Genomic DNA, 26,467 nt, shown 5'->3' with positions numbered 1-26,467 from the left:
TTGTTATTTAATTTAAGTTTTGTTACATTTTAAGTGCTAAGCTGTCTCCCTCGCTCTTTTCCTTACCCTGCACCAGTTCTTTGCCACCACAAAAAGAGCTATTATAAGTATTTGAGAACGTATCAGTTCTTTTGCTTTTGCCCTGATCACCTGGGGAAACAGACCTTATAGTGGTACTGCTGGGTCAAAGGGTGTATACACAGTTGGTGTATACACAGTTTTATAACTTTTGGGGCATAATTCCAGATTGTTCTCCAAAATGGTTGGATCTCAAACCACAGCTTCAAGGCTGAAGTATTCTATGTATAAATTTGGCCTCAGATATTTTTCCTATATCTCCCAAATAGTTCTAGAATCATCTTAATTGAGAAAGGGAAAATTTGCATTTCACCTTATATAAAAGTTTAAATATGTTCTAAATAAATTGAGAAAAGATTTCAAAGTTAATAGCACTGATTTTCTAAGTTCTTCCACATCACATTTTTATGGTGACTTTGTTTTAACTACTACAGTTCTCACAGTTCTTTTCTGCTGCTTGTAATGCCTGTTTTTCCTTTCATACTATGATTGTCCATATGTTTTGCCCATTTAGGTACAAATCAAGTGCTATCAGCTGCTACTTTCCATTTTTCAGTATCCAAACCCAGCAGTATCCTACCCTTATATTCATTCGTTAGCATCACCCATTGTGAGAAAACTGCAGGAGACAGATCAAATAAAACCCAAAGATGCTGCTGAGCTTCAGGCAATCCAGGAAGGTATCAAAGTCTTAGAAGCGCTGGTGGCTCTTGCTGAGGAACAGCACCGTGAGTACTCCCCCCATCGCCACCTCTTTGCATTTGTAGCTAACTGTTGTCAGAAGTTTGTTGGAATGAACAGTTATAAATTTTAATTTTGACATACAGCAAAAATCAGAGAGTCATTTGTGTTATGTTGTGCCACATCCTTGTAATGTCATACTCAATTCCAAAAACTCTGTGTCTTCTGTTCAAGGCCATGTGCTAGGGGCTTAAGGGAATACAAAGAAAGCAGCTCCCTGAAGCTCAGAGGAGAGATTGGAGAATCAGTAACATAAGAAAAGATGTTTGGAGGTGTGAAAGTAAATGTGTATCTATGGGAGACAATGTAGGGAAAGAAAGGGCAGGACCTTCGGAGGAGCCAGCATTTTAGAAAAAAAAAGCCAAAAGTTGTATTTATGAAGCAAGGAAGAAAAACAGCATGGCATCATGGGAAAGATCCTGGATTTTTATAGTAACAACAGTAACAGCTGACATACAGAACCTTCAGGTTTGTAATGTACTTTATGTAAATTCTACCGAGAACATGGGAGCCAGTGCCAGCTCAACGTCAGTGACTTAGCCTCTGGACCTCGAGTTCCTCATCCATAAAAGGGTGATTGAGGTTCAACATTAGACGGCTTCTTACATGCCATGATTCTGTGAACTGCAAGGAGCCAGAAAAGGCAAGGAAGGAAAAAAGATAGATATTTCAGAGGTCAAAGGAAATAAGAAAAGAGCATTAGTTTCTATATTTAGGAACTTCCTGGTGACCCTTGAGAGACACTTGTAGGGAGGGTGTGGACAGAGAAGCTGCATTCATCGGGGCAGTGGAGTGAGCAGGTGGTGAGAAATGAGAAGCACTGGTGAGAGACAGCTCTTTCTGGACATTTGACGGTGAACAGGAAGGAGAACTGGGTATCTGGAGGCTAGAAGTTGGAGTTAAGTCATTGTGAAGTCAGATGTTAGGAAAGTCATCCTGGCATCTCTTGAAGTTGCAGAGATCAGCTGAGGACAAAGTGAAGGGAACTGCAATCTTGGTACAAAAAGTCATTAAGGAAAGTGAAAGAATGCTCTTAGAATTTAGAAGGCAGTAGTATCATGAGACTTGTGGGCTCCCAAAGAGGGAAGTGACAGTGAGTCATAGTGACAGAGAAACAGGTGTACTCTAGAACTGGCAGTGGGAAGGAAATAGGATTCCAAACTTAGCCCCCTCCTCTGTTGGTAGGAGGGATGGAAGAAAGAAGACATGAGATCAGGTAAACTGAACAGTGGAGAAGGACAAGGACTTGGAGAGGTTTGCTTAGTATAGAAATAACTGTATCTTGGATAGAGAAGTTGGAGGGATTTTCTTCTCCCCTTAGGAGTAAAAACGTATCCCCAAAGAAAATTAATTTTATATAATATGTCATTATAAGCATGTGTGCTGTCTACTGAACCTCGGGTTCATGTTACGTGTTCCAATTTTACAGGAGCTCAGCTGGTGGCTGGCATTCTCCCCATTCTCATTTCCTTTCTTCTGGATGAAAACACTCTGGGCTCAGCATCCACCACAATGAGAAACTTACATGACTTTGCTTTGCAGAACCTGATGCAAATTGGTCCCCAGTATTCATCTGTTTTTAAAAATATTATGGCTTCTTCTCCCACAATGAAAGCCCGTCTTGAGGCAGCTATAAAAGGCAATCAGGAAAGTATCAAAATCAAGACAACCCCTAAACATATCAAGAATCCTGGAAAAAATTCAAGTATTCAGTTGAAGACCAATTTTCTTTGATGTTATCTTACTTGAATTGCAGGCATCTTAATCAAATACTTTGGGTGGAGAGTTGGTGCCTTTTCATTTCCATTCGAGGACTACAGTAAGGTTTTAGGCACAAGTACATCTGGAACTGATTTCTTTTAAAAAATTGATGAAGGACTTTTTCTTGTCTTACATGACATTGATCTTTTAATTCAAAGTAAACTCTTAAAAATGAAAGATGGGTCATGAATTTGAATTGATAAGATTGCACAAGAGCTCTGTCAAAATCATTACCAAGAATTTCAAGAAGAGATCCTGAATTTAAATCTGTTCAGAATCTTTTTTTTTTTTTTTAGAAAATGAAATGAATTTTTTCTGACAGTCCAAGCACATGCAATATATTTAGTACCGTGATAGATATAGATTTAACTATAGTACAAATGTCTATAGTTTACAGTCTATCACAAATGCTAATTTTAAATCCTGTCCCATTAAGTAAATGTATTAAATGTTACTGGATTCCTCAAACAGGATAAATTATTGTAAAGCTACTTAAACCAGATGATTAAGGTGATATTGATAGCTTTAATTAAATTCTAATAAGGTCTAAAATTATCCAATATATTTTAGTACACAAGTTCATTATGGCTGTATAGCAGTGTGACTTAAAACTTGGCATCTTAAAAAGTGACATGTTTTTCAGAATGTGTTTTTGGTTTAGTTTTTATTAATCAGTTCAGATGATGGAAATTTGCTGATCCTATATGGAGTTAGTATTTCTCCAATTCAAGTGTATCTTAAAAGAGTTTGTTTATTCTAACTCTAATTATTTGGTTCATTTTAATATGTTGCATATATTCATATTAATAAGTTTAATATACATGTAAATTAATATCCATCTATTGGGATCGGCAGTGGATTTACAAACTGTCAGATTTAGTAATGACTTTCACGTCATAAAAGGAATATAAATAAATTTTTAACAAGGAACATATTTTATTATAGAAAGACATATAATAACATTAAGAGCATATTGGCTACTCTTAATTATTTTCTAACTGTTGGTGGTCCTTGCCTTTCCCCTTCCATGCCAGTATTATTCTGCATAAACCAAGCACTGTGTCAAAATAAGCACAGCATTTCCTTGCTAATAACTGAAAACTGAAGTGTTAGAGGTACCTTCAGAATTGGGAAAACACACTGGGGCTCAAAATATGTGATGTACTGTATTTTTATTATAAGTTTTGTATATATTTACTATTGTAAATTGTACAGAATTAAGCATTTGATCAAAATTCTAACCTGAAACCAATTTTTCTAATTTACATAAATAAAGCTAATTTTCTTCATCATAGTTGTATTTAAGTTATTTTGCCTACAAGAGAAAATAGTCAGTGACTCATTTGCTTCAAGAATTACAGCTGTTTGGAGCAAATAACTTCAGTATTTTGTGCTCTGATTTAGATGAATTCACAGTGATGACTTAGAGGTACACAGTTACTTCAGAGACACCGTTTCTTTTGTAATACTCCTTAAAAAGGTTAAGTAAGCTATGTTTGTCCTCTAAAAGTTCCAGGTTTATTCCTTCTAATAAATAGATGGATCCCAAGTTGGGTTCTTTGGAAGTAAACAATTCCATACATTATCTTTTATTTTGTGGTCTTGCATTTTTAGATTGTAAAACAATTATTTGTGGGCAACATTTAATAGTTTAGTGTTATTTAGATGGAAGGGGTCGTGCATATTAGGGATTGGTAAGGGATTATCTCTGAAGTGCAAAGAATTTTATCTTGGAAAGCTTGTCTTGGACATCTCTAGGAATTACTTGCATAAAAATTTCAGTGAACTAGATTAGTGTTAACTCATCTGTTGGTTTTATTCTTTTAGTCTAATTTTGAATACATTTGGCCCTAAAAATGAGCTTCAAACTTGGCATAACACCAAAAAAAGTTAGAGCTGCATTTAATTAATATTTTAAAAGAAGATGCTGGCCAAAACCTAGTGGAAATCTGGACTACAAATATTGATACAAATGGTGTTGGTGATGACAATCTTTATATGCAGTTACATATTCATAGATGAATAGTAACTAATTTAGTAGCTGTCTATAAAGATTTGAGATGTATTTATAAGACAGGTTTGGTCTCTTAACCTTTACAAAAAAAGTATTTGTAAAAATAGCTGCTAATATATCCTTTTCTGATAAAATAATTCATCTTCTCATATATTTGTGATAATTTGGTGTTACTTTAATTAGCTTACTAATACTTTCCAAATTAATTGTGCTAATTAGCAAGTTGGGAAAATTTTGTTTTACATAAATCTCCTAATGGTGTTATGGAAACATTTATGTTTTCAATACTCATGTTCACAATTCATACAATTGACAGAAAATGTGATGAGCTACTTTTACCTTTTTATATTGTCCCTAACAGGAAAGAAATAGCAGTCAAACTCAGCTCTTCAGGGTGTGATCATTTTAAACATTTCCCCTCACCATGAAAAAAGACATTCTCTTGTAGTGTTCTCCATGATCAGACATGTAGTAATATCTTTGACAGACTTGGTTTCTATTGAAAGAACATTATTACATATAAAGATATACTTTACTTAGCAGAGTCAAATGTAAGATTAACTTTGGTTTAAGTGAACCATTTCTTTGCCTTGATTTTTCTTATACAAATAATATTTTAATAAAATTATAACTGATAAAATATTACCAGTAATATCAAAATATTAATACCCCTCAAAGTAATAAAACTTTACCATAATCAAGAAGTTACACACACATGCAAAAAAAAAAAGATGAAAAGGCAGTACAAAATTAAGAATGCTAGCAATATATTGTTTGAGTCACATGTTTGGTTCTTTAACACGGAGTTTCATATTCAGCAGTTTGGCCATGTTTTTCATCACCCTCAAAAGCAAATAATAGAGTTAATTCTTTTACATTTTTTTCAATTTTCCTATCATTAAAACTTAACCTCCAAAAAAAAGGATATATATAGTTATAGAAATTCAACTCAATGTTTTGCTAGTATCTTTTAACAGTCTCATATTTTATTGTATTATGCCTTTTTAGTTTCATGATTGAACTCTAATGGGTTCATTTTGAGCCTGGAAAAGACAATGTCCCCAAAATTGTCTGCTAGGCATTCCAAAGGCAACATGGTGGCACTGTATCCTCAAAAGGGTAGTTATCACAAGAAGAATGCCTTAAAAATTCATTCCCTCCTCATCTACACTTCACAAAATCATAGGACATAGAACTGGAAGGAACCTCAAAAACTACCTTGTCCAATCTCTTTATTCTAAAGATAAGTCAATCAACCATGGCCTTCCTGTTCTTTGGAGACTGGTTCATATGCTACCTCTTCCATGAAGCTTTCCCTGATCCCTTATATAAAATCATTTAGTAAATATTTGTTGAAATTCTGTAAGTTCCTGAATGTGTGTGTAACGTACCAATTCCTTAAGTTTCTCTAATTTAGCTAAGTTAATTTTGGTTAAGGCAAAAAAATTCAAAAAGTATTTGTCGAGTGCTTCTATCCAAGGCACTTTTCCTCATCTGTAAAATGACGTTGTTAGACTATATTGTATCTTATATTCCCTTCCATCTCTCGCTTCTGTGATCTGTTTCCTTCTTACAGGAAGTTTACCATCTAACACAAGGATAAGGAAGACATGTGCACAACCTTAGTTGGGTGTCCTATACTGCTCAGTTGAACATTAGAATCAGTGACCCTCATGCCAAGAAAGATCAATACAAAACGAATTAAGCAGTGACACTGAATGGATAAGCCATGTAAGAAAATCATTTCTTGGCAGTCACATCTTGTATGTTGCATGAGATTATAAAGACCACCTAGCTACTGAGTATATTTCAGAAGAATATTCTGTACTGGAAATCTGTTTGTCAATTGTGCTTATGTATACAAGAGGACCCATGAGAACCTGGGACCAGCCACCTTTACTGACCACCAAGTCACAGTGAGAAGCCAGGATCTTTTAACATACTCTGCACCAGCTTGCCAATGCAAGAAAGACCAGCAACAGCTGCTGTCACCAAGAGGAGATTCAATTTTCCCTTCTCCAGCCATCCTCATTGCCCTCCTGCCAAGTTGCCAACAAGCCAAGGATATTCACTGACAACTATATGCTGACCTCTGATCCCTACATCTGCTGGAGATTTCCCAGAGCCTCTTCTCTCTGGCTCTTAATTGCACTCTCCTCTTGATAGAGAACCATTTATTCCCTGAGGTCTTTTGGGCCTTGTTATCTACCTTGCTATTTTTCTGGTCTAAGTACTATCTGCCTTTTCCATCTACCATGAACTAAATATAAACAAGAAATCTCCTTTATATGTTATCTCCCCAATTACTTCCAGTTCCCTGAGAACTTGAGTATGGGACTGTCTCAATCTTCTTTTTGAAGAGTAGATATTTAGCACAATGCTTAGCATGTAGTAAGAAGACTGAAAAGATAAGAAAGGGCCAGGTTATAAGGGCTTTGAAAGACAAAACAGTATCCCGTGATTGATCTTAGAGGTGAGAAGGAACTAATGGAGTTTTATTGAAGGAGGGGACAAGACGAGGTGACATGATCAGACTTGTGGTTTAGAAAGATCAGTTTGACAGCTGAGTGGAAGATGGACTGAAGTGGGATGAACCTTCAGGCAGGGAGACCATGCAGCAGGCTGTTGCATTAATCCAGGCTTGAGGTGAAGAGAGAAGGGGACAACGTACAATGCTATAAAATACAAAGGTAGAAATGACAAGGTCCGGCAATTAATTAGATTGTGGAAAGGGAATGAACAGTTGAGGATGACATCTAGTTTGTGAGTGTGGGTGAATGGGAGGATAGTGGTACACTGGACAGTATTTGGGAAGTTAGGAAGAAGGAATATTTCAGGGTAGTGGGGGGGTGGGGCATAATGGGTACAGTTTTCAACGTGTATTCAATGTGTAAACAGGACTTCCAATTCAAGATGTCCAGAAGGCAATTGGAGATGTAAGACTGGAAGTCAGCAAAAAGACGGGGCTGGACCAATAGATATGCGAATCATATGGGTAGAGATAATAGTTGAATCTGTGGGAGCTAATGAGATTGCCAAGTGAATTACTGTAGAAGAAGGGAAGGCTAAGGATACAACTTTGAGGTGGGAGAGACCCAGCATTATTGGGCATGATCTGAATAAAGATCCAGCAAAGGAAACCCAGGAGTGTTAGGACAGGTAGGAGAAAAACCAAGAAAAACAGTATCAGAAGTCCAACAGAGAAGAGAGCAGCTGTCCACCACCACTGCACACTGTGTATAAAGGTTACAGAGAGATCAAGAGATCACCAGTCACTGGAGAGGCAGAATCACTGAGCTGTGGTCATGCTGAGATCGTCTGCTAAATCTTTTCCTCCATACAGTGGAGGAAATTAAGAATTAGAACCTTTATTTAACAAATTTGAAAATTATTTTTCAATATATAGATGTCCTTCACTGTTGAAATGCTTTTAAGTCGAGGTGAAAATGTCTTGTTGCGTCAATATGAAAATGAGAAGTGGTCAGAGTTACTTCCTTTTCATTTAGTCAGTAGACTCCTTATGAGCTTTTTACCGTTCCTGCTCTCCTCTTCTGTTGTCTTACTAATATTTTGTTTAAAGTTGCCGTATAAAAAGTTTGTACTTGCTTCTCCAGACTTTGCATATCACTCATCTCCAAGCACAGTATAGTCTGGCCCTCTGGTTCTTCTCATACACAGCATTTCATCTCCCTGGCTGTGCCCTATGAGCCTGGAATGCACTCCCTCACCTCCAAGTCTTTTTAGAATCCTTTTTTTTTGCCAGATTTTCCTCAAGAGCCACCTTTGGATATTGTTTTCTGTCTCCCTTCCCCAATTAATTACTGTCTTCCTCTCAAAATTAGCATGCATCTATGTAGTATTCATACTTGTTCTCCTCAGGTAGACTCTAAACTTCTCAAGGCCAAAGACTATCTGTTTTGTTTTTATATTCCCCACAACTTTACTACAGCACCTGACACATATTCTCAGCAGTATGTTTAATAACCAGATGTTTGAGGGAAATAATTGTGCAGGTTACACCTTTAAGGGCAGCTAGATGGTACAGTGGGTAGAGTGCCGGGCCTGGAATCAGGAAGAGTCATCTTCCCGAGTTTAAATGTAGCCTCAGACATGTATTAAGCTGTGTGACCCTGGGCAAGTCACTGAACTCTGTTGGCCTCATTTTCCTCATATATAAAATGAACTGGAGAAGAAAATGGCAAACCATGCCAGTATCTTTGCCAAGAAAACCCCAACTGAGGTCACAAAGAGTCAGACATGACTCAGCAAAAACAACATACACTTATGTTATCCTGGATAGTTTTAATATCTATGATAAAATCATAAATTAAGAGCTGGAAGGCTTCTTGTTTACTTATTCAGTCGTGTCCAGCTTTGCCATAATCCTAAATTTTCTATGATAACTTAGAGTGTGATTGGTTCAGTGTAAGAAGAAGCTCTTATGAAAGTGCCAAATCTTCTCAATCTGAAGGATAAGATGGCCATCTTTCTCCCCTGCTTGTCATTGGTGTCTACCCACTTTTAAGGGGATATACCTACTTAAATGCAAGAAGAATAGCAAATTACAAAGTAATTAAAAGGTCTCCCCAAAGAATGAAACTTCTACTGAATCCAACTAAAGGGAACAGTAACTTGATACTAGGGTGAGAACCATGGTATGTAGTATAATATTACATTAGTAATACTTCAATGATTGATGATCTCATAAGTATGTTTATTGCCTCTGCTTGATATGAATTGGAATGTCTTGTAGACCATTTCTGTAATATCACTTTGGATGGCCAAAAATCGTTATCCCATGAGTCACTGAGCCTCTCCAAACTTAGCTGGGTTTATCCTCAGGAAAAAAGTCTTACATACAATCCCTGTCATCCTAACCAGAAGTTTCATCTTATAAATCGTTCTTGTTTACTTTTAAACTTCCCTTATCTTTCCTTGATAGAGTAAGGGTTGTCACAGGGTTCTGGAACCTCCAGTGCATATTAAAGATCACCTTTCCCTGCCCCTCTGCCTTTTCCCATTTCCACCAGAAAGCAGAGAGGAAAGAAAGAGAGGGGGCGAAACTCATCTGTCTTAATAGTCATCCTTAGCTCTGGAAAGTAGTTTAGGGCTGGAGGCGGTAAAAGAAATTGGTTAAAACGACCTGTGGGGATTCTGGTGATCCCTTCTATCGCTCACTTCCTTCCCCCCTCACCATTACCAGCAATAATAATGGCTGACCAAAAGGTGTCACAGAATAACCCTTCTGGAATGAGTTATGTCAGAAGAAAAGACTTCCCTAAGGTCATCTCCAAGTCCGAGATTCCACAGGGCAGCAAAGAGCAAGACCACAGTGGAGACCACATGACTGCTGCTTCTCAGAGTTTGCTAATTAATACTGTAGAAAGGTTTTCTAAAATAGTTTGACCCATCCCTTAGTCACATGTCTTCTTCCAAGTTAGGCTAGGAGAAAAGAAAAACGTCCCTTGGGTCAAGCCTTTGCAGGCGGGGAAGGTGTGATAGGAGAGGGAAGCAGGTAGCTTGCTGGACCTTAATGAGTGTCAAAACATTTGAGTCACCTCCATTTTATCTGCCCTACTATTAAGTCACTACTTCCTTGGCCTCTGTAATTGGAGTCCTTATAGGAAGAGGATAAGATAAAGTTGTTTCTCTATAATTAGTTAATCTAGCCCTGGTGAGCCTCAATAGCCTTGATCCTCAATGTGTTTCCCTTTGCTTCTCTTGAGTGATTCTCCACTGTCCCATTCTTGTTACCATCCTCTTATTTCATTAACCTAGAGCATGTATCTCCTGAAAAAAAGAAAGAAAGAAAGAAAAGAAAACAACTGCACCGAAGTGGAACCAGTCTTGTAGGGGAAACTGCCTTTGTATTTAGGACCCCATCTGTAGAACGCTAGTGGTGTTAGTGATGGTTTGCAACTTTGTGAAAATTATCAACATCCACACAGAAGAAAGTATAGACAGAAAAAAGAGAGGTCTTCAGGGTGTCCTCTTAGAAGCCTTTTGAAAATCCTGGAAAACATTAAGAGTCATTTTTCAGCTTCTAGTCTGTTGGTGGCTAGTTTTTAAATTACAAGTGGCCATCACGTCAGCCTTAACCATATGGTTATTATTGACCACATATGGACATATGGGTATTTTTCCTGCATAATTACAACTATGTACCAGGAAAACAGGTCAATATTGTTTTCCTCTCTACCACTAATTCTCTCTCTGTTCCAAGGAAAAGGCCCTTCTTCATCACTTACACACTGCATCTTTTTCTTTGGGCCCCCTGCTTCAATGCTGTTCAGCCAGTCTGTACACACTGGACTTCAAGACTTTCCACAGTGTCTCTGTTTTCTTCCTTTGTGGCTCCTTTTATATGTTTACACAGGAAATAGAAAAAGAGATCTTATTTCACCATTAACTTACAAGGTGATCTTGAGCTAATCATCTTTGGACCTCAGAGTCTTCCCATATAAAATAAGAATGATCAGTTCTCCCATCTGTAAAATAAAGGAATTGGAATAAATTCGTTCTAAGTTCCCTTAGGAGTCTACGATTCTACGACAAATACGTGTAGTTATTGAAAGGAATTAATTAGAGAAAGTTGAAGAAGCACATTTGTTTTTATTTCTCAATTCTCATATTTTCCCAGAATGTTTTTCTGTGTAGAGGTCGAATTTCCTCCTACTATTGTACGTTGTAGCTCCTGAGCCCCCACCGTTGTGCATCCCAATTAACCAGTCATTCAAGATGAGCAATATCAGCTCAGAAATCAGAAATATTCCACTTACAAATCTGAGACCCACTATCTCACAAATGCAGTGTCCACAGAAGAGAATGGACACAAACTTAGAAAATCAAAGTAGGTACATGAGGATGGAATACATGTCCCCAGGACCACTCACAACTCTTTACTGATGTCCTTTGGTTTCCTCAGCTGCACTGCAGTTCTTTAATGGGAACAGTTACTCTTATGCTCCACTTAGGTCTCCCCAATCCTGGGCTGCTGAAGTAGCATCATGCACTTTCAGCAAAAGTGGAAACCGTAAGCCTGGGTCCTTCAGAGCTTTATCAGATCTATTCTCTTGACGGTGCTCTCAAGGATTTCCACCTCTCAGGAAAATAATTAGTGAGAAGGGTAAAACCTTCCCATTTCTATTCATGTCTTCCAAACAGCAAAGTCAAAGCCCATTTTCCTTTCCAGTCAGCATTTCTAGACAGCAGGTGGCAGTGTAAGCTCTGAGACCTCGTCCCACGCATGCTCCCAGGTCTCTCCAAAAACTCTATTTCATGATGATAAACCAAAACCTACATTTCTGCCACTGACACCATAACTAGGCAATATACATTTCTCCCCTTCCCCCAGAGTCACCAAACACTTTTAGGTACTAGAATTTCCCCAATTATTACCTTCAAAGTCCTCATAACAGTCATACATAAATTATATGATAGCAAATAGGACCCTGTCCATCTTTACCCTGAATCTTTACCTTCCTTCTGTGGGGTTACATTTTTGGTTTTTCTCTCATAACTATCCCTTCTTCTGCCCCTTTCCATTAGCTACAACTGCCCACACCTGGAAGGGATGCCCATATATACTTTCATTTCATCTTTGTATCACCATTGCCTTGCATATGGTGGGCATTTAACAAATGTTTGTTGAATTGAGTATCTTTCCTGAACATTGTGGGGAATCCAGAGAAGTTTCATAAAAGATGTAGCTGCTATGTTTGAGACTTTTACAATCTAGTTAGGTGTGTAGATTAGGTTAGCTCTGTAATACCTATTAAGATCCCTGCCACGTAGGCTAGGGCTAATTTTTCTCTTAAAAGGCAATGAAACCATCCTTAGCGAACTAAGGTCCAAAAGTTTGACCTAGCCTCCCCATCAAATACCCACATAGCTATTCAGAGTTAGCTAGTTGTTCAGTGGATAGAGTATTGGGCCTGAAGTCAGTAAGACCTCAATTCAAATCTTATCTCAGACACTCCTCTCTAACTGTGTGTGACTCCTCTCTGTCTCCATTTCCTTAACTCTAAAATTAGGAACATAAGAACACCTCCCTCTGAAAGTTGTTATAAGGATCAAATGAGATATATGTAAGGCACTTAACAAAGTGCATGGCACATAGTAGGTGCTTAAAAAAATGTTTGTTTCTTTTCCCACTTATCCTTGAGGCAATAGAAAACTGCTGCAATTGGTTGAGTAGGGGTCAGAGCTATCCTTAAGGAAAATCACTTTGGCAGCCATGTGTAGGATGCATGGGAATGGTGAGAGACTTGATTCAGGGAGACCAATTAAAAGACTGTTGCAATCTAATTGAGAGATGATGAGGGTCTAAACACAGGTGGTAGCTGTGTGACTGAAGAGGAGTCTTATGTGAGAGGTATTATAAAGGTGGAAATGGCAATATGTGTCAATGGATGGTATATGTAGAGTAAAGGAGGGCAGGGAATCAAGGATAATGCCAAGGTTGTAAACCTAGGAGACTGCAAGGAAATAGAGTGATTGGAAAATGAATGGGTAGTGAGGAAAAGACAATGGATTCAGTTTTGGACATGAGTTTGAGATGGGTCCGGGTCATCCACTTTGAAGTATCCAACAGACAACTGGTGATGTAGGACTGACATTCAGAGAAGAGCCTGAGGCTGAACAGATACGTAAAGGTCAGAATGTTGGGAAACACCCACAGATAGGGGGTATGAGATAAATCAGCCAGAGTAAAGGGGAAGGAACAGCCAGGCAAGGAGGAGGAGAAGGAGGAAAAAGTAATAGTAGGTATCGTGAAAACCCAGAGAGAAACCATGTCAAATGCAGCAGATACTTCAAGAAGGATGAGCACTGAGAAAAGATCATCCAGCTTCACAATTATCATAATAGATCACTGGTAACTTTGAAGAGAGCAGCTTCTGCCCAGTGTTGCACAGAGTGGAAGAGCAAATGAGGGACGAGGAAGGAGAAGCAATAAGTATTGATTGCTTATTCAAGAAGACTGGCTGAGAAAGGAAGGGAAGATGGAGAACAGTAGCTTGGTGGTTGTGGTTTTGGTTTTAAGAATGGAAGATATTTAGTTATGTTTGAAGGCAGTAGGGGGAAAAAACAGAAGAAAATGGAAGGGGAGGAGAGTAACGATTGAGAATATAGTCTTCAAGATTTAACCCTATCACTCTTTTCTCTAAAAAAAAAAAAGTGTTCCTTACTTTTCCATTTAAAAAAAGCTTTTATTGACTCTTTTTTGTTTTTACATCACTATAATTTCCCCTAGTATCATTTTCCTAGAATCCTCCTTCCTGAAAGACATTCCATATAACAAATGGTATTTTAAAAAAAAAAAAAAAAAAGGAAAAAGAAGAGGAAAAAATTAACACAAAAACAACACATTTAAGATTTTGGGATAAGAATATACTATTTGGTAAAAATTGCTGGGAAAAGTGGAAAGTAATTTGGCAAAAATTGAGTTGAGAACAATATCTTACACATATACCAAGATATGGTCTTGAATACATGACCTCGACATAAAGGGAGATATCAAAAGAAAATTAGAAGAAATGGAACATAGTAACTACCAGACATAAATAGGAGGATAATTTATAAATAATCAAGTGATAGAGAGCACTGTGAAATATAAAATGGATAATTTTGATTTCATTAGAAGGTTTTATACAAATAAAACTAATGTAGCCAAGATCTAGAAAGCAGAAAATTGGGAAACAACTTTTGTGGACTCTTTCTCAGACAAAGGTCTCATCTCAAATATACAGAGAACTTTGTGTCAGATTTATAAGAATATGAGTCATTCCTCAATTGGCAAATGATCAAAGAGTTTTTTTCAATAACAAAATCAAAACTATATATACATACATACACATACATATGAAAAATGCTCTAAATCATTATTGATCAGAGAATTTCAAATTAAAGCAACTTTAAGATATCAGATTGGTTAAAATGATAGAAGGGAAAATGACAAATGTTGGAGGGAATGCAGAAAAATTGGGACACTAATACACTCTTGGTGGAACTGTGAACTGATCCAACCATTTTGGAAAGGCATCTGGAATTATGCACAAAGAGTTATAAAACTGTGTATATACTTTGACCCAACAATACCACTATCAGGTATCTTTTCCAAAGAGAAGAGGGAAAAAGGAAAAGAACCTATATACATTCTAAAATATTTATAGCAGCTCTCTTTGTGATGACTAAGAACTGGAAATTAAGGGAACACCCACCAATTGAGACATGGCTAAACAAGTTGTGGCATATGATTGTGATAGAATACTACTGTGCCGTAAGAAATGATCTGGGTGATTTTAGAAAAACATGTAAGACTTGCATGCAAGAACGAGAAGTGAATGAGCAGGACCAAGAGTACGTTGTATACAGTAATAGCAATATTGTTTGAAGAATAAGTGTGAATGACCAAGTTATTCTGAGTATTATACTCACATCAACTACAAAGCACTTGTGAAAGAAGATGCAGTCCACCTCCAGAGACAGAACTGAGAAAAAGAAGTATGCGTAGCATGATTTCACATATATTTACAAATCTGTGCCTTCCCTTCTCTAGTAGAGAAGGAGGAAAGGAGTTGGGAATTTAAAATGTAACAAAAAAAATTTAATTAAAAAAAAAGAAAATGTCCCAAATCATGTGTAATAAGCAGCACCAGCAGACTTCCTGCCTCCATGAAGGGGTGGGTTGGAGATGTCCTCTTATTTCAAGTCATGCTCGATGTTTAAAATTTTCCTGTATTCCCTTTTGATTTGTTCATGTGTGTTTGTTCTTTCCTTTTACGTTATTATAATCATTGTGTATGTTGTTTTCTTGGATCTGGTTACTTTACATCAATTACCCCTGTTGTCTGTAATTTTCCACAGTACGCTGCAAATCTCTAAAAATTCTATTTAATTATCGATGGCCAATCCACAAATAACCAAAACCAAGAACATAAAACCTGTGAATGTTAAGGGATGACTGTATAAAATGTTGGTCTAAGTCTAATTTCCCCTAGACTTTCCAGTTTTCCAAGGAGGTTTTATCAAATAGTGAGGGGATTTCTGCTTTCCACTTTAACAAACACTAGGTTACTAAGTTCCACTGTTTCTGATTCTGTATTTTCTTATCTGCTCCATTGATCTACTTCTCTTATTTTTTTAACCAATGCCAGATGATTTTGATGATGGCTGCTTTATAATATAATCCGAGGACTGAAATTGCTTTCATTCATTTGGAGCAGCTAGGTGACCTCAGACACTTACTAACTAGGTGACCTTGGGCAACTCACTTACCCCTGTTTGCCTCAATTTTCTCATCTGTAAAATGAAGGGGAGGAGGAAAGGGTAGACTATTCCAGTCTCTTTGCCAAGAGAACCCCAGCTGGCGTCATGAAAAGTCAGACATGAATGAACAAGAAGTTTCATTCATAACTCTTTTCATCTTTTCACTTGATAGTCTAGGTCTGGGTTTGTTTGCTTGGTTTTTTTTTTAATGTATTTTCTTATTAAGTATCCCCTTGGTAAATAATCCCATTTTCTTCTGCTCCTTCCAGGATTTTGTGCTGTCAGTTATCCAGTCTCTTGGACAGCTTCATCTCTCTTTCCTCTCACTAGGTTTTTCCCCTCTGCCTTACAAACATGATCAGGTCATTCCTTATCCATAGATCTAGACATTCTTTGGCTCCTTTTTGCCTTCTTCGTCAAGTTCAAACTCTTTTGCCTAGGCGAATTCAATGTTTCACTGTGCTTTTATTTGCTGTAACTCCCTTTCATATAATCTATGCTCTAGTCAAACTGGATTATGCTGTCCCTCAAAGACAAAAGACATCTTGAACTTTCCTATCACTGTATCTTGGATAGTGCAGTTCCTATGCTAGAAGGCCCTGCCCTCTGGCCCCTTTTCCAAATGAATTGCAGTACACTTCAAACTCTAACTTAAATGTTACTTCCTCCCTGAAACCTTCCTGGACCCTCGCAGTTAGTAAGTGACCTCCACTCAAACTTCACATACCACCTTATTCTAGAACTCTAATGTATTTGAGAAAGCATGCTGAAGTGGCTAGAGGGCCACCTTAGAGGCAGGGTTCAAGTTCTGCCTTGGGACGGAGGGGTGAGGTGGGGGGAGGCAACTAGGTGGCACAACAGATAGAGCACCAACCTGGAATCAGGAGGACCCGAGTTCAAGTCAAGAGAGAGGAAGGGAGGGAGGGAGGGAGAGAAACAGTTATCGGAGTGCCCCTGGACAAGTCACTCATCAGTTCTCTGTGGCTCTAGTCAACCATAAATTGCCTATGACAACAGCCCATAGGCAACTACAAATAACCCACCATACCAGTAAAATCATAGGTCAGGACCTTCTCATCCAAACCCCACCTCCTTCAAAAAATACCTCTAAGGGTGTAAGAGTCAACCTGTATAAATTCCAACTAAGGCTGTAGGGACTAAGGGATTATAATATACGTGGAAGACCTTCCAGAAGCAAAAGAAATATTCAGGTTTTCGAAGGAGGTCAGAGACTTGAAGAGCTCGACTGCATAAAAAGTTCAGGTGCTAGTGAACTTGCTCCTGGGCACAGAGACCTTTAAGCAACCCCCACCATCCTCCCTACCCAGCCTGAGTCTGGAATGTGTAACTGACCAGAATATCCTGAGTAAAGAGAGTTCTTCACTGTGGGAAACTACCTCTGGACCAAGAAGGATTATAGAACAGAAGAGATTAAATCTACCTCAAAGCTGAGACTCTGAGGGAGTCAAAGAGGAGAACCATCAGCTGCTTCAAAGCTGAAAAAAGGCCCATAATGCCCAGCTGAGCCAGAGGCCCTATTATAGGTGATGAACACTACAGCTGCCCATCAAAGAATAAGCTGAAGGAGACCTAGCAAGCAGATCTACCTGTTTAGCAGAGATACTGTGCCCTATGAAAAACCCAACTGCCCAGCAACTTCCCAGGCTTAGTCTGGCAGCAGCTGTCCAGAGTCAGAGAAACCTGTCCAGGCCAGCAACAGCCAATCCTGCTCAGCAGCCAAGGAACCTGCCCTGACTTGACCCATGAAAGGCAAGACTCCATATCGCATGAGGAGCTACCTCTTCCACACCATGTTCCAAAGCAAACTTCATGAGGACCCCTACGGCGGGGGGGGGGGGGGGGGGGGGGGGGGGGGGAGTGACAATAAGCCCTGTAGTTCCTGGAGCTGTGAATTCTGTCCCATAAATGAGTAGCTTCCTCCCATTGCTAGCAGAGACTGTCTTTGCTTCTGTATTGTGTCCTCAGGGCCTAGCACTGTACCCAGCACAAAGTAAGCGCTTAATAAATGTCTTTTCATTCACTTATTCATTCATTTATGCCACCTGAGTAAAAGTTTTTGCTTTGACCTAAATCTACCACCTGGTTATCTTAATAATCACACGAGTGGAGGGTCTCATGAGCTATTTAAGTGCCCAACCTGTTATCCCCCAATAGACTGTGTGCTCCCCCATGGAGCCCTTCTTGGTATTCTCAGAGCTTACCATGCTACCTGTCACATAGAAAGTGTTTAATATGTGCTTATTGACCAACTGACCCCCAAAAACCCTGAGCATGGCAGTAGCTGCCCCTCTGGGTACCCAGCCAGGAGGAGTGAATCCAGAGGAACTGCTATATAATATTGTGTATTATATTTATGTCTATCTATCTGTCTATCTATCTATCTATCTGTCTATCTATCTGTCTATCTGTCTATCTATCTAACTATCTCTCTCTATCTGTCTATCTATCTATCTAACTATATCTTTGTGTCTCTGCTAGACTGTAAGATCCATGAGATCCAGGGCTGTTTTATCTAAACTTTATACTTTCTCAGGCAGTATTGTGCACTGCATAGGCACTTAATAACTACTTGTTGAATACAAAATAAAATCTCAGGTTTAAAACCAGCCTAGGAATTCCAATTAATTTTGATTGTTCAGGGCCTTTTAAGTTTCATATGTTTCTTTGACAAACACTTCTTTAGTCATTGTTTTGCATGTAATGAAATAGAGTGGGCTGAGTCATGGTGGGTGGGCCATGGTTGAATATCAAGTGTGTCCTGAGAGCATTCTGTATCCTCTTCCCTTTGTGACTCACTTGAGGATGAAACCGGACATCTCAATGTGTAGGTGCACAAGAAATCCACTGAGACTGACATTCTCAGGCTGGTAACACCCAAATATCCTTGACTTTCCCAGCAAGGGAACAGAAACTGGGAAGCAAAACAAGTGCCCACAAGTGACAAGTCAGTGGAATTTGGAGCCCATGGAAGAGATGTATCACATTCTTGTGAATGATCCAGTGACCCTTGAAGCTACATCAACAAACTGACTTGTCTCTTGGCCACCATCCCAACAAGAGCTCCTTTCTCAATTTAGATCATGGGGTAAAAATCAACTTGGCAGAAATGCTTTCAGTGGCCTCAGATGTAGTTTTATTCCAGGATGAGATCACAAGACCAGCTTTCTAATAAAAGCCTTTTCAAGACACAAGTATACAACATGAGCTGCTAGATGTACTGCCTTTTTCTTGTAATTTAAGGAGAAACATTTTAAAAGACCCTTAGATGGCCTGAACCAAGGAGGAAAAGCAAAATCTTAGGTGAATTCCCTGTCCCTCCAGCCAGGCTCAGAGAACAGTGAGAAGAAGAACCTGACCTAGCTTTATATTTGACGTATCGTTTAGAGCCAAACTGCTTGATCATTGTGTACCTTCTCTTGCAGATGTTTTAGTCTGAAGACATCATACCAGGAATCTGAGCCTTCAGTGTCCTCATCTCTTTCAAACTGAAGTTGAAACAGTTTTTGAGGCTATAGGCCACAGCCTGTCAGATCCAGAGCGCAGATCAGAGTGGAGAGAAGAAAATGGCAGATTAACACAAACTATTTAAGGAACTAAGTAACCATTATACACTGGACAAACTGAGCTCCTTCTGTGGCTCAGAAAATTAAGACAGCAATTACTTAAAATAAATGTATATAGTAAAATCAAATTAAGCTTTTTTCTTCTAAATATGAAGAAGCATAAACTTAAGCTGCAACTTTTTCTCTGTCCATTGGCTCCCCTCTCCTCCTTTCTGGGCTCTATTTTACTAGAGGGAACAACACTGGAGAAAATTTTTAGCCACAGGTTTGTGATTCAATTATCTGGAGATGAATTATGACTCAAATGAATATTCCTGTTTACAAAGAACTAAATAGTACTGAATTTGACTATGAGAACCTCTTCTGCAGGAAATATTCTGTGATGTATGGTAAACATAGGAGAGACCAGGTAAATAAAAAGGATTCAGGAATGTGAGTCATGTGACTTTAAATACCTTCAGTGGAGGAGTATCGTATATTACCTAATGGATTATGGAGAAACGAAAAATCATGTGCTTGTAGACCTAGGCAAGTCACCAGAACCCTCTTATAATGCCAGTGTTGGGTTTTGATGGATTTTTCATGTAACGTATATCTATGGAGACAAAGAAGGGCTTTTAGTCTCTTTAAGTTATGACAGGGAAAGAGTGCCTGGGTAAAGGATCAGATGTTTACAAACAAGGCAAGTGCAAAGCAGATGCTCCCTTTAACACTGGAATCCCCAAGGGCGTGCTGGAGCCAGCTCGGACTGGCTTGTAACAGTTTACTATTAAATTTTCAGAGGGAGCATTTACACTTTAGAAATCCATCAGGGCTCAATTTGTTATTTTGTTGATTATCTAAACTTAAAAAAGTGTTGGAGAAAATGTTAATAATGCAGATGAAACTTTAAAGTGTATTCTGCTTTTTAGAGGTATTTATTAGCAGACCCTGCAGTAGCAGGCAAGCCTGGTAAGGATCCCACTCAGTGACCAAGGAACCTGTTGTAGCTTGACCCATCAAGGCAAGACACAGCATCCTGTGAAGAGCCAGGCCACCTGAGCAGGGGTGAGGTTCATCTGTCATTCACACCACATCCCAAATCGAACTTCGTAAGGACCCTCCAAGGGAAAAAAAAGACAAGCCTTGCAGTTTCTAAAATAGCATACCCTACCCTAACCTTAAAGCATGTCACGGTAGCCTGCTTTTGCATCAGGTTTAGCACCTGAAGACACCTTCCACTACACATACACACACACACACACATATCTATGTATATATATGGTTTTTACTTATTTTCATTTAACAAAAATCTACTTGATCTCTTTCTCTCCCCTATTTTAAAAAAGAGAAAGAAACAAAACTAGTAACAAATATGCAGAGACAAATTCCTGAATTATTCATGTCCAAAAAATATTCATCACCATCTGCACCCTGAGTGTATCCCTTCTCTGTCAGGAATTATGTATGCCTCATCATGAGTCTTCTGAAATCATAGTTGATGAGTGTGTTGCTCAGAGTTTTTAAATCTTTCAAAGTTGTTTGTCTTTGAAATGCTGTTATTGAATAAAGTTTATATTGTGTTATAGAAAATATTCACCTGGTTCTTCTCACTTTACTCTGTATCAGTTATAAAAGTCTTCCCAGGTTTCTCTGAAACCTTCCTCTTAATTATTTCTGATAGCCAAATAGTATTCCATTACATTTGCATATCCATAATTTGTGTAACCACCCCCCAGTAGATGGGTACCCCCTCAGTTTCCAGTTCTCCATCACTACAAAAAGAGCTATTATAAATATTTTTGCACAGATGGATCCTTTTCCTATTTATCTGATGTCTTTGGATTATAGGCCTAGTAGCAGGTAGCAGTACCCCTGGGTCAAAGTGGATTTGCAGTTTAGTGACCTTGGGGGCATAGTTCCAAATTGCTTTCCAGAATGGCTGGACCAGTTCACAGTTCCACCAAAATCTGGACACTAAGAAATAAATGGGCATTAATATGCCCATTTCCCCATAGTTCCTACAACATTGACTAGACAACCACTACAACATGAAAGCCAGATTGAGATGTAAAACTCACCAGTAGAAGTATCTGGAAGAAACTGACTTTGTGTGTAAATACCGAAATGGTGCGTTTGTCCCAATAATGCCCAGAACAGCCCATTAGGTTCAATTTCTGTGAACTGAGATGTCTGAGTAGGAGAGTGGTTCATGAGGAAGGTTTGTGTTGGCATAAAACCACATGTGCTTTCATGAGTGAAATATGCTGATTTCCCTAAAATTCAGGTGTAGCGGAGTTCCGTTCTCCACTTTACCAAATGCCCTTCAGAAGCAGGATTTCTCTTTTTTTATTTTTTCACTCTTTGAAGTTATCTATGTCACAAAGAACTACTTAGGAAGTTAGTACTTATTTCCCACATCCATTACTCACCATCAAAATGGTACCCTCATCGATCTGAATGTATGAATCTGTCATTTGACTTATGAAGCACCTTCTTTTATCAAAAAGAGTTAGGTTCCTAGCTACAGTAGCATCTCTTGCAACGTAGAACCAGGCACTCAGCTTGTAACGTCTAAGAGCCTTGCGGCTAACACTCATACTTAACATAGGCTGAGACAACTTGGAGATGGTGAGAAATTTATGGAAATGTTGGGAACCCACATTTTTCCTAAAAGGTAGCATGGCTTGGTGAATATAGTTAGGAAGAATTAAGTTCTTCCTCTGATGCATACAGTTATATGATTTATTTCTTTTTCTTTCTCCTTCCTTCCTTCCTTCCTTCCTTCCTTCCTTCCTTCCTTCCTTCCTTCCTTCCTTCCTTCCTTCCTTCTTTTCTTATTCACGGTTAAGTGACTTGCCCAGGGTCATATAGCTAGTAAGTATCTGAGGTCTGATTTGAACTCTGGTCCTTCTAGCTCCAGCGCTGGCACTCTATCTGCTGCACCACTTAGTTGTATGATTCTTCGCAATTCACTTAAATTCTTAGCGCCCCAGGTAATTCACTAAAATGACAAACAAGTTACCAATAAGTTGCCCTCTGCCTCAGTGGAGAATGTTTCCATACTGGGAATTCCCTATGTACATGAAGTTTCAGATCTGCCCTTAAAAATTTTTTTTGGACTAAATGTCCACTGTATAACTGTCCTAGGACTTATAGGAGACAAGACTAGGATGTAACATATGACCTCCATGCTGTTTGATTAGGACTCAGGGCCATAGACCTTGTCTTTGAAAGAATTAGACAATCCACGGACTGAATCTGTTTCCTGCACTCAATAAAACATATCCTATGATTTGTGCCTAAACCCCCAAGGAGAAATTAGGAATTTTATATCTTTTTGATAAGACAAATCTATTTAGTTAGTTTTGATAGAAAACTTAGCTGCAATGTTCTTTTTTCCTATGTCTGGCAAAACTCAGGACCCAGCAATACCAAAATACATTAAGTACCTCCTAGCCTTAGAGGCTATAGATCTTCTGGCCTATGGAGAAGAGCAGATTAATTTTAACCCCTTTGTTTTTCAATTCAGAACAAATATAAGTGAATGACAGTTTAAGTAATAATATCTGGTCTTTAATAATAATAATAACATACTCTAATCATGTTTTTAGCTTTATGAAGCACTTTCTTCACAAGGGCCCTTTGAGACAGATAGCTGCAAAAATTATTTTCCCCATTGTACATGTCACAGTTGTGACCAAGACAAGCATGGGGCGACATTTTCCAGGAGTCTGAAAGCTAGAAAAGGAATGTTTCTTGGTAGAATAAAGATTACATTTCCTTTGGAATTCAAAATCTTATATAAGTGAATGTTGAAAACTAAAAATTAATTTTTTTAAAAAAGATTACATTTCTGATGAGGTCACATGCCTACATCACAGCTAGAAATTTGTACTCTGCGACTTCTGTGAAGAAGGAAATTTGATAAAGGATTAGAAGAAAAAATATTAATATTATGCTCTCCATTTTAGGTACAAGTCTGCCAGAAACAAGTTTGTAAATTTAACATTATTCTAAATCCAAGCTTTTCCAGCCTAGAAGGAGGTATCCAAATTGACACAGTTTCCCACAACCACCACCATGCCCTCAGACAAGTCTCTGTCTACACCAAGACAATCTGAGGTAATATTTGTAGGAGTCATCAAAGCAGGTGATGGAGGGGGAAAGAATTAATATACACTAAAATACAGTTTGGGGTTAATATTTCAAAGCAATAGTCACTAAGAAGACTTACCTAATCATCAGCTAGAATGAGAAAATATCTTAATTCTTTCTGAATGGAGAAGAGTGAGTCATAACACCATTCCTTCAGAGGTTAAGGAAGTCAATAATCTCAACTAGACAAGAGATATTTCTCCTTGACCTCTTACACATTTTTCCAAGGGGAAAAGTCTGGAAAAGGTTTTTAGACTGGAGAAAATATTATGTCTTAATATTTTCAGTGGAACTAAAAAGGAGGTTTTTAATATGTTTTCCCAGAGGTCTCTGCCAAGGTTCTTGACTATAAAGAAGGAGAGACAAGATAAACCAGCTGCATGAAGATGTTTACAGCTGGGAGCAATAGGCAAATCAAGCCAGAACTTGGAGTGGCCAGACAAGGGATGAGCACTGGACAGATGCTAGTAGCAAGAACAATTTTCAAGTAGTCCAATCAAAGCTCTCACTGATGTTTCCCATCTGAAGCGAGACTACAGCTGCAAACGATCATTGCCTACATCTCCCCTCAATGTCTTTTGGAGGAGTTCATTTCCAAGACTATAGGAAATAAGGGAACCAATTTGAGGTATCATGAGGCTAAAGGAGATAATGAGTATAGAACATTTAGTGAACCTTAAAGACTGATAGCGTTCATCCTTCATTTTCGAAGAGGACCATGACAGCAGAGAAAATATGACATGACTTGCACTTGATTTTGTTTTGAGGGAGGGAGGGCTGTGCAGGTCACCAGCCTCACTTGCTCCTCCTGAGCCATCTGGGTCCAGGGACCAGATATTCATCAGGATGACTGGAGATGACCCAGGATGCAATGGGAGACCTAAAGTGAGGTAATGCCCTTCAGCGAATAGGCCCCTTTAAAAGTAATCAGGGGGATGGCCCCTTTAATAGGAAAGAAAAAATAAATAGATAAATCACACCGGGAGGGGCAGGAGCCAGTTATTATTATTTTAATCATTATTTGCCAGGAGTCATCAGGCCTCCACTCTTGTGATGATGCCATTTGCTAAACCTTCTACTATACATCTATTGAGCTCAGGCAGTAAAGTAGCACCAGAGAGTGTTGGCCAATGTTTACAGAAACATGGTGGGTCTTCTGTATGCCTCTGCAGCCAGTCAAAGAGCTTCCCCTTCTCCAAGTCGTTAGCAGACCAGTTACAGAATGTCTGTAGTCAATAGTCTCTCCGAGATACTTCCTTTACGCATCAGGCGTCAGCATCCTCTGGGAAGGAGGCTCTTGGAAATCCTCCATGTGGAAAGATGCCATCGAAGACTTTCTGACCCACATTACAAATGTAAATGAATAGGACACTAAACCTAAGCCAAATGCTGTATAACTGTGATGACCAATCTTGGCTTAGGAGAAGTGCTGAGGAAATACACCTCCTGAATTACATTAGAGAGACAGGGAACTATGAGTAAAAAATGTTGTGTAAGTTGTCAGATAAATTAATGCCTTACTTGATTTTGCTTAACTATCTTTCTGTATTACCAGGCAAGGTTCATTGAGTGGTTAAGGAGACGTGGTGCACCCAGAAATGACGATTATGCTCAAATACAAGTTTTCAATAAAACTTTAATTTTAATAAAATGAGAGAATTGTTCTAGATGGCCCTTCAGTTCTCTTTCAGTCAAGAATTTACTAACCACTTACTATTTGCCTAGCACTGTGCTAAGCTATAGAATCAAAGAAAAAGCAAAACCAGGCCTTGCCCTCAAGGAGGTTATATTCTGAATCCCGTACATAAGAGTAAATAGAAGTATTGTCAGAGTGAAGGCACTAAGAGCTGGGAGAAACAGAAAGACCTCCAGAAGAAGGTGGCAATGAGTATATCATTAGTAACTTTCAAGGGGGATCCCTAGAGGTGTAGGTGAGAATGGAGAGTTCTAAGGATGGGCTACTGCCAGTGCAAGATCTCAAAAACAGGAAATGGAATGTCATGTGGAACTACAAGGAGGCAAACATGACTGGAGCAGAGAGTGAGTGAGTGGGAATGCAATCAATAGTGAGTGGACAGCTCTCTAAGTTCTTTTCAATGCCCAATAGAAGACTTTGTATTTAATCCTATAATTCCTCCTAGATGACAGACCTCCGAAAACCATTTTGGAAGCTATGTATTGGAGAGAATGGAGCAGAGAAAGAGCTGGGGGGGGGGGGGGGAACCTTCCTTTAAAAGACTATTGCAATAGTTCAGGTGAGAGGTGATGAAGGCTTGATTAGGATGCTGATGGGGCAAGTAGCGAGTAGGTGCCATATTGGAGTACCTAGGTGGCACAGTGGATGGAGTGCCAGATCTGAAGTCAGGAAGACTCTTCCTGACTTCAAATCTGGCCTTAAACACTAACTAGATGACCCTAGGCAAGTCACTTAACCCTGTTTGCCTCAGTTTCCTCAGCTGTAAAATGGGCTGGAGAAGGAAATGGTAAACCACTCCAATATCTCTGCCAAGAAAACCTCAAATGGGGTCATGAAGAGTCAGACACAACTGAAACAACTGAACAGTAACAAGAGTATGTTCCACCCTGTGATAAGACTAGCTTGTGTAGTGCCTTCAGACCTTCCAAGAGCTGTATCTACATTATCTCATTTGAGCATCAAACAATCCTTTGAGGTAGATACTACAGGGATCATCTGCATTTTACAGGTGAGAGGTTAAGCGATCTGAGCACCAGTCACCCAGCTGGTATCAGAGATGAGATATAAGCCTGGGTCTTTCTGCTCCAGGCCCAACATGTTATCCCTTCTCTGAGCTGCCTCTGGCCTTACCACTTACCACCTCTTCCAGAAAAGACCAAAAAAAAAAAAAAAAGTTAAAAAAATCCC

The 26,467-nt window shown here is 38.8% G+C and overlaps 1 protein-coding gene across 4 annotated transcripts in view; it reads left to right on the top strand.

Annotated features, from left to right (window-relative positions):
- HEATR5A (HEAT repeat containing 5A) overlaps window positions 1-23,882 on the top strand; it is a 191,993-nt gene extending 168,111 nt beyond the window's left edge. For 3 of the 4 annotated variants that reach the window (XM_072622524.1, XM_072622523.1, XM_072622525.1), the window contains 2 exons: window positions 593-806; window positions 2,249-3,874. In XM_072622524.1, the coding sequence (XP_072478625.1) occupies window positions 593-806; window positions 2,249-2,553 (519 nt within the window). In that variant the 3' untranslated portion in view covers window positions 2,554-3,874. Of the gene's footprint in view, window positions 1-592; window positions 807-2,248; window positions 3,875-19,305 lie in introns of those variants that run through there. The other variant, XM_072622526.1, reaches the window with a different exon arrangement.
- The last annotated feature ends 2,585 nt before the right edge of the window (window positions 23,883-26,467 follow it).

Source organism: Notamacropus eugenii, chromosome 7 (genome assembly GCF_028372415.1).
Source record: "Notamacropus eugenii isolate mMacEug1 chromosome 7, mMacEug1.pri_v2, whole genome shotgun sequence".
NCBI classification, from domain to species: domain Eukaryota; kingdom Metazoa; phylum Chordata; class Mammalia; order Diprotodontia; family Macropodidae; genus Notamacropus; species Notamacropus eugenii.
Note: the sequence above shows the minus strand (reverse complement) of the source record. Positions and strands in the feature narration are given on the sequence as shown.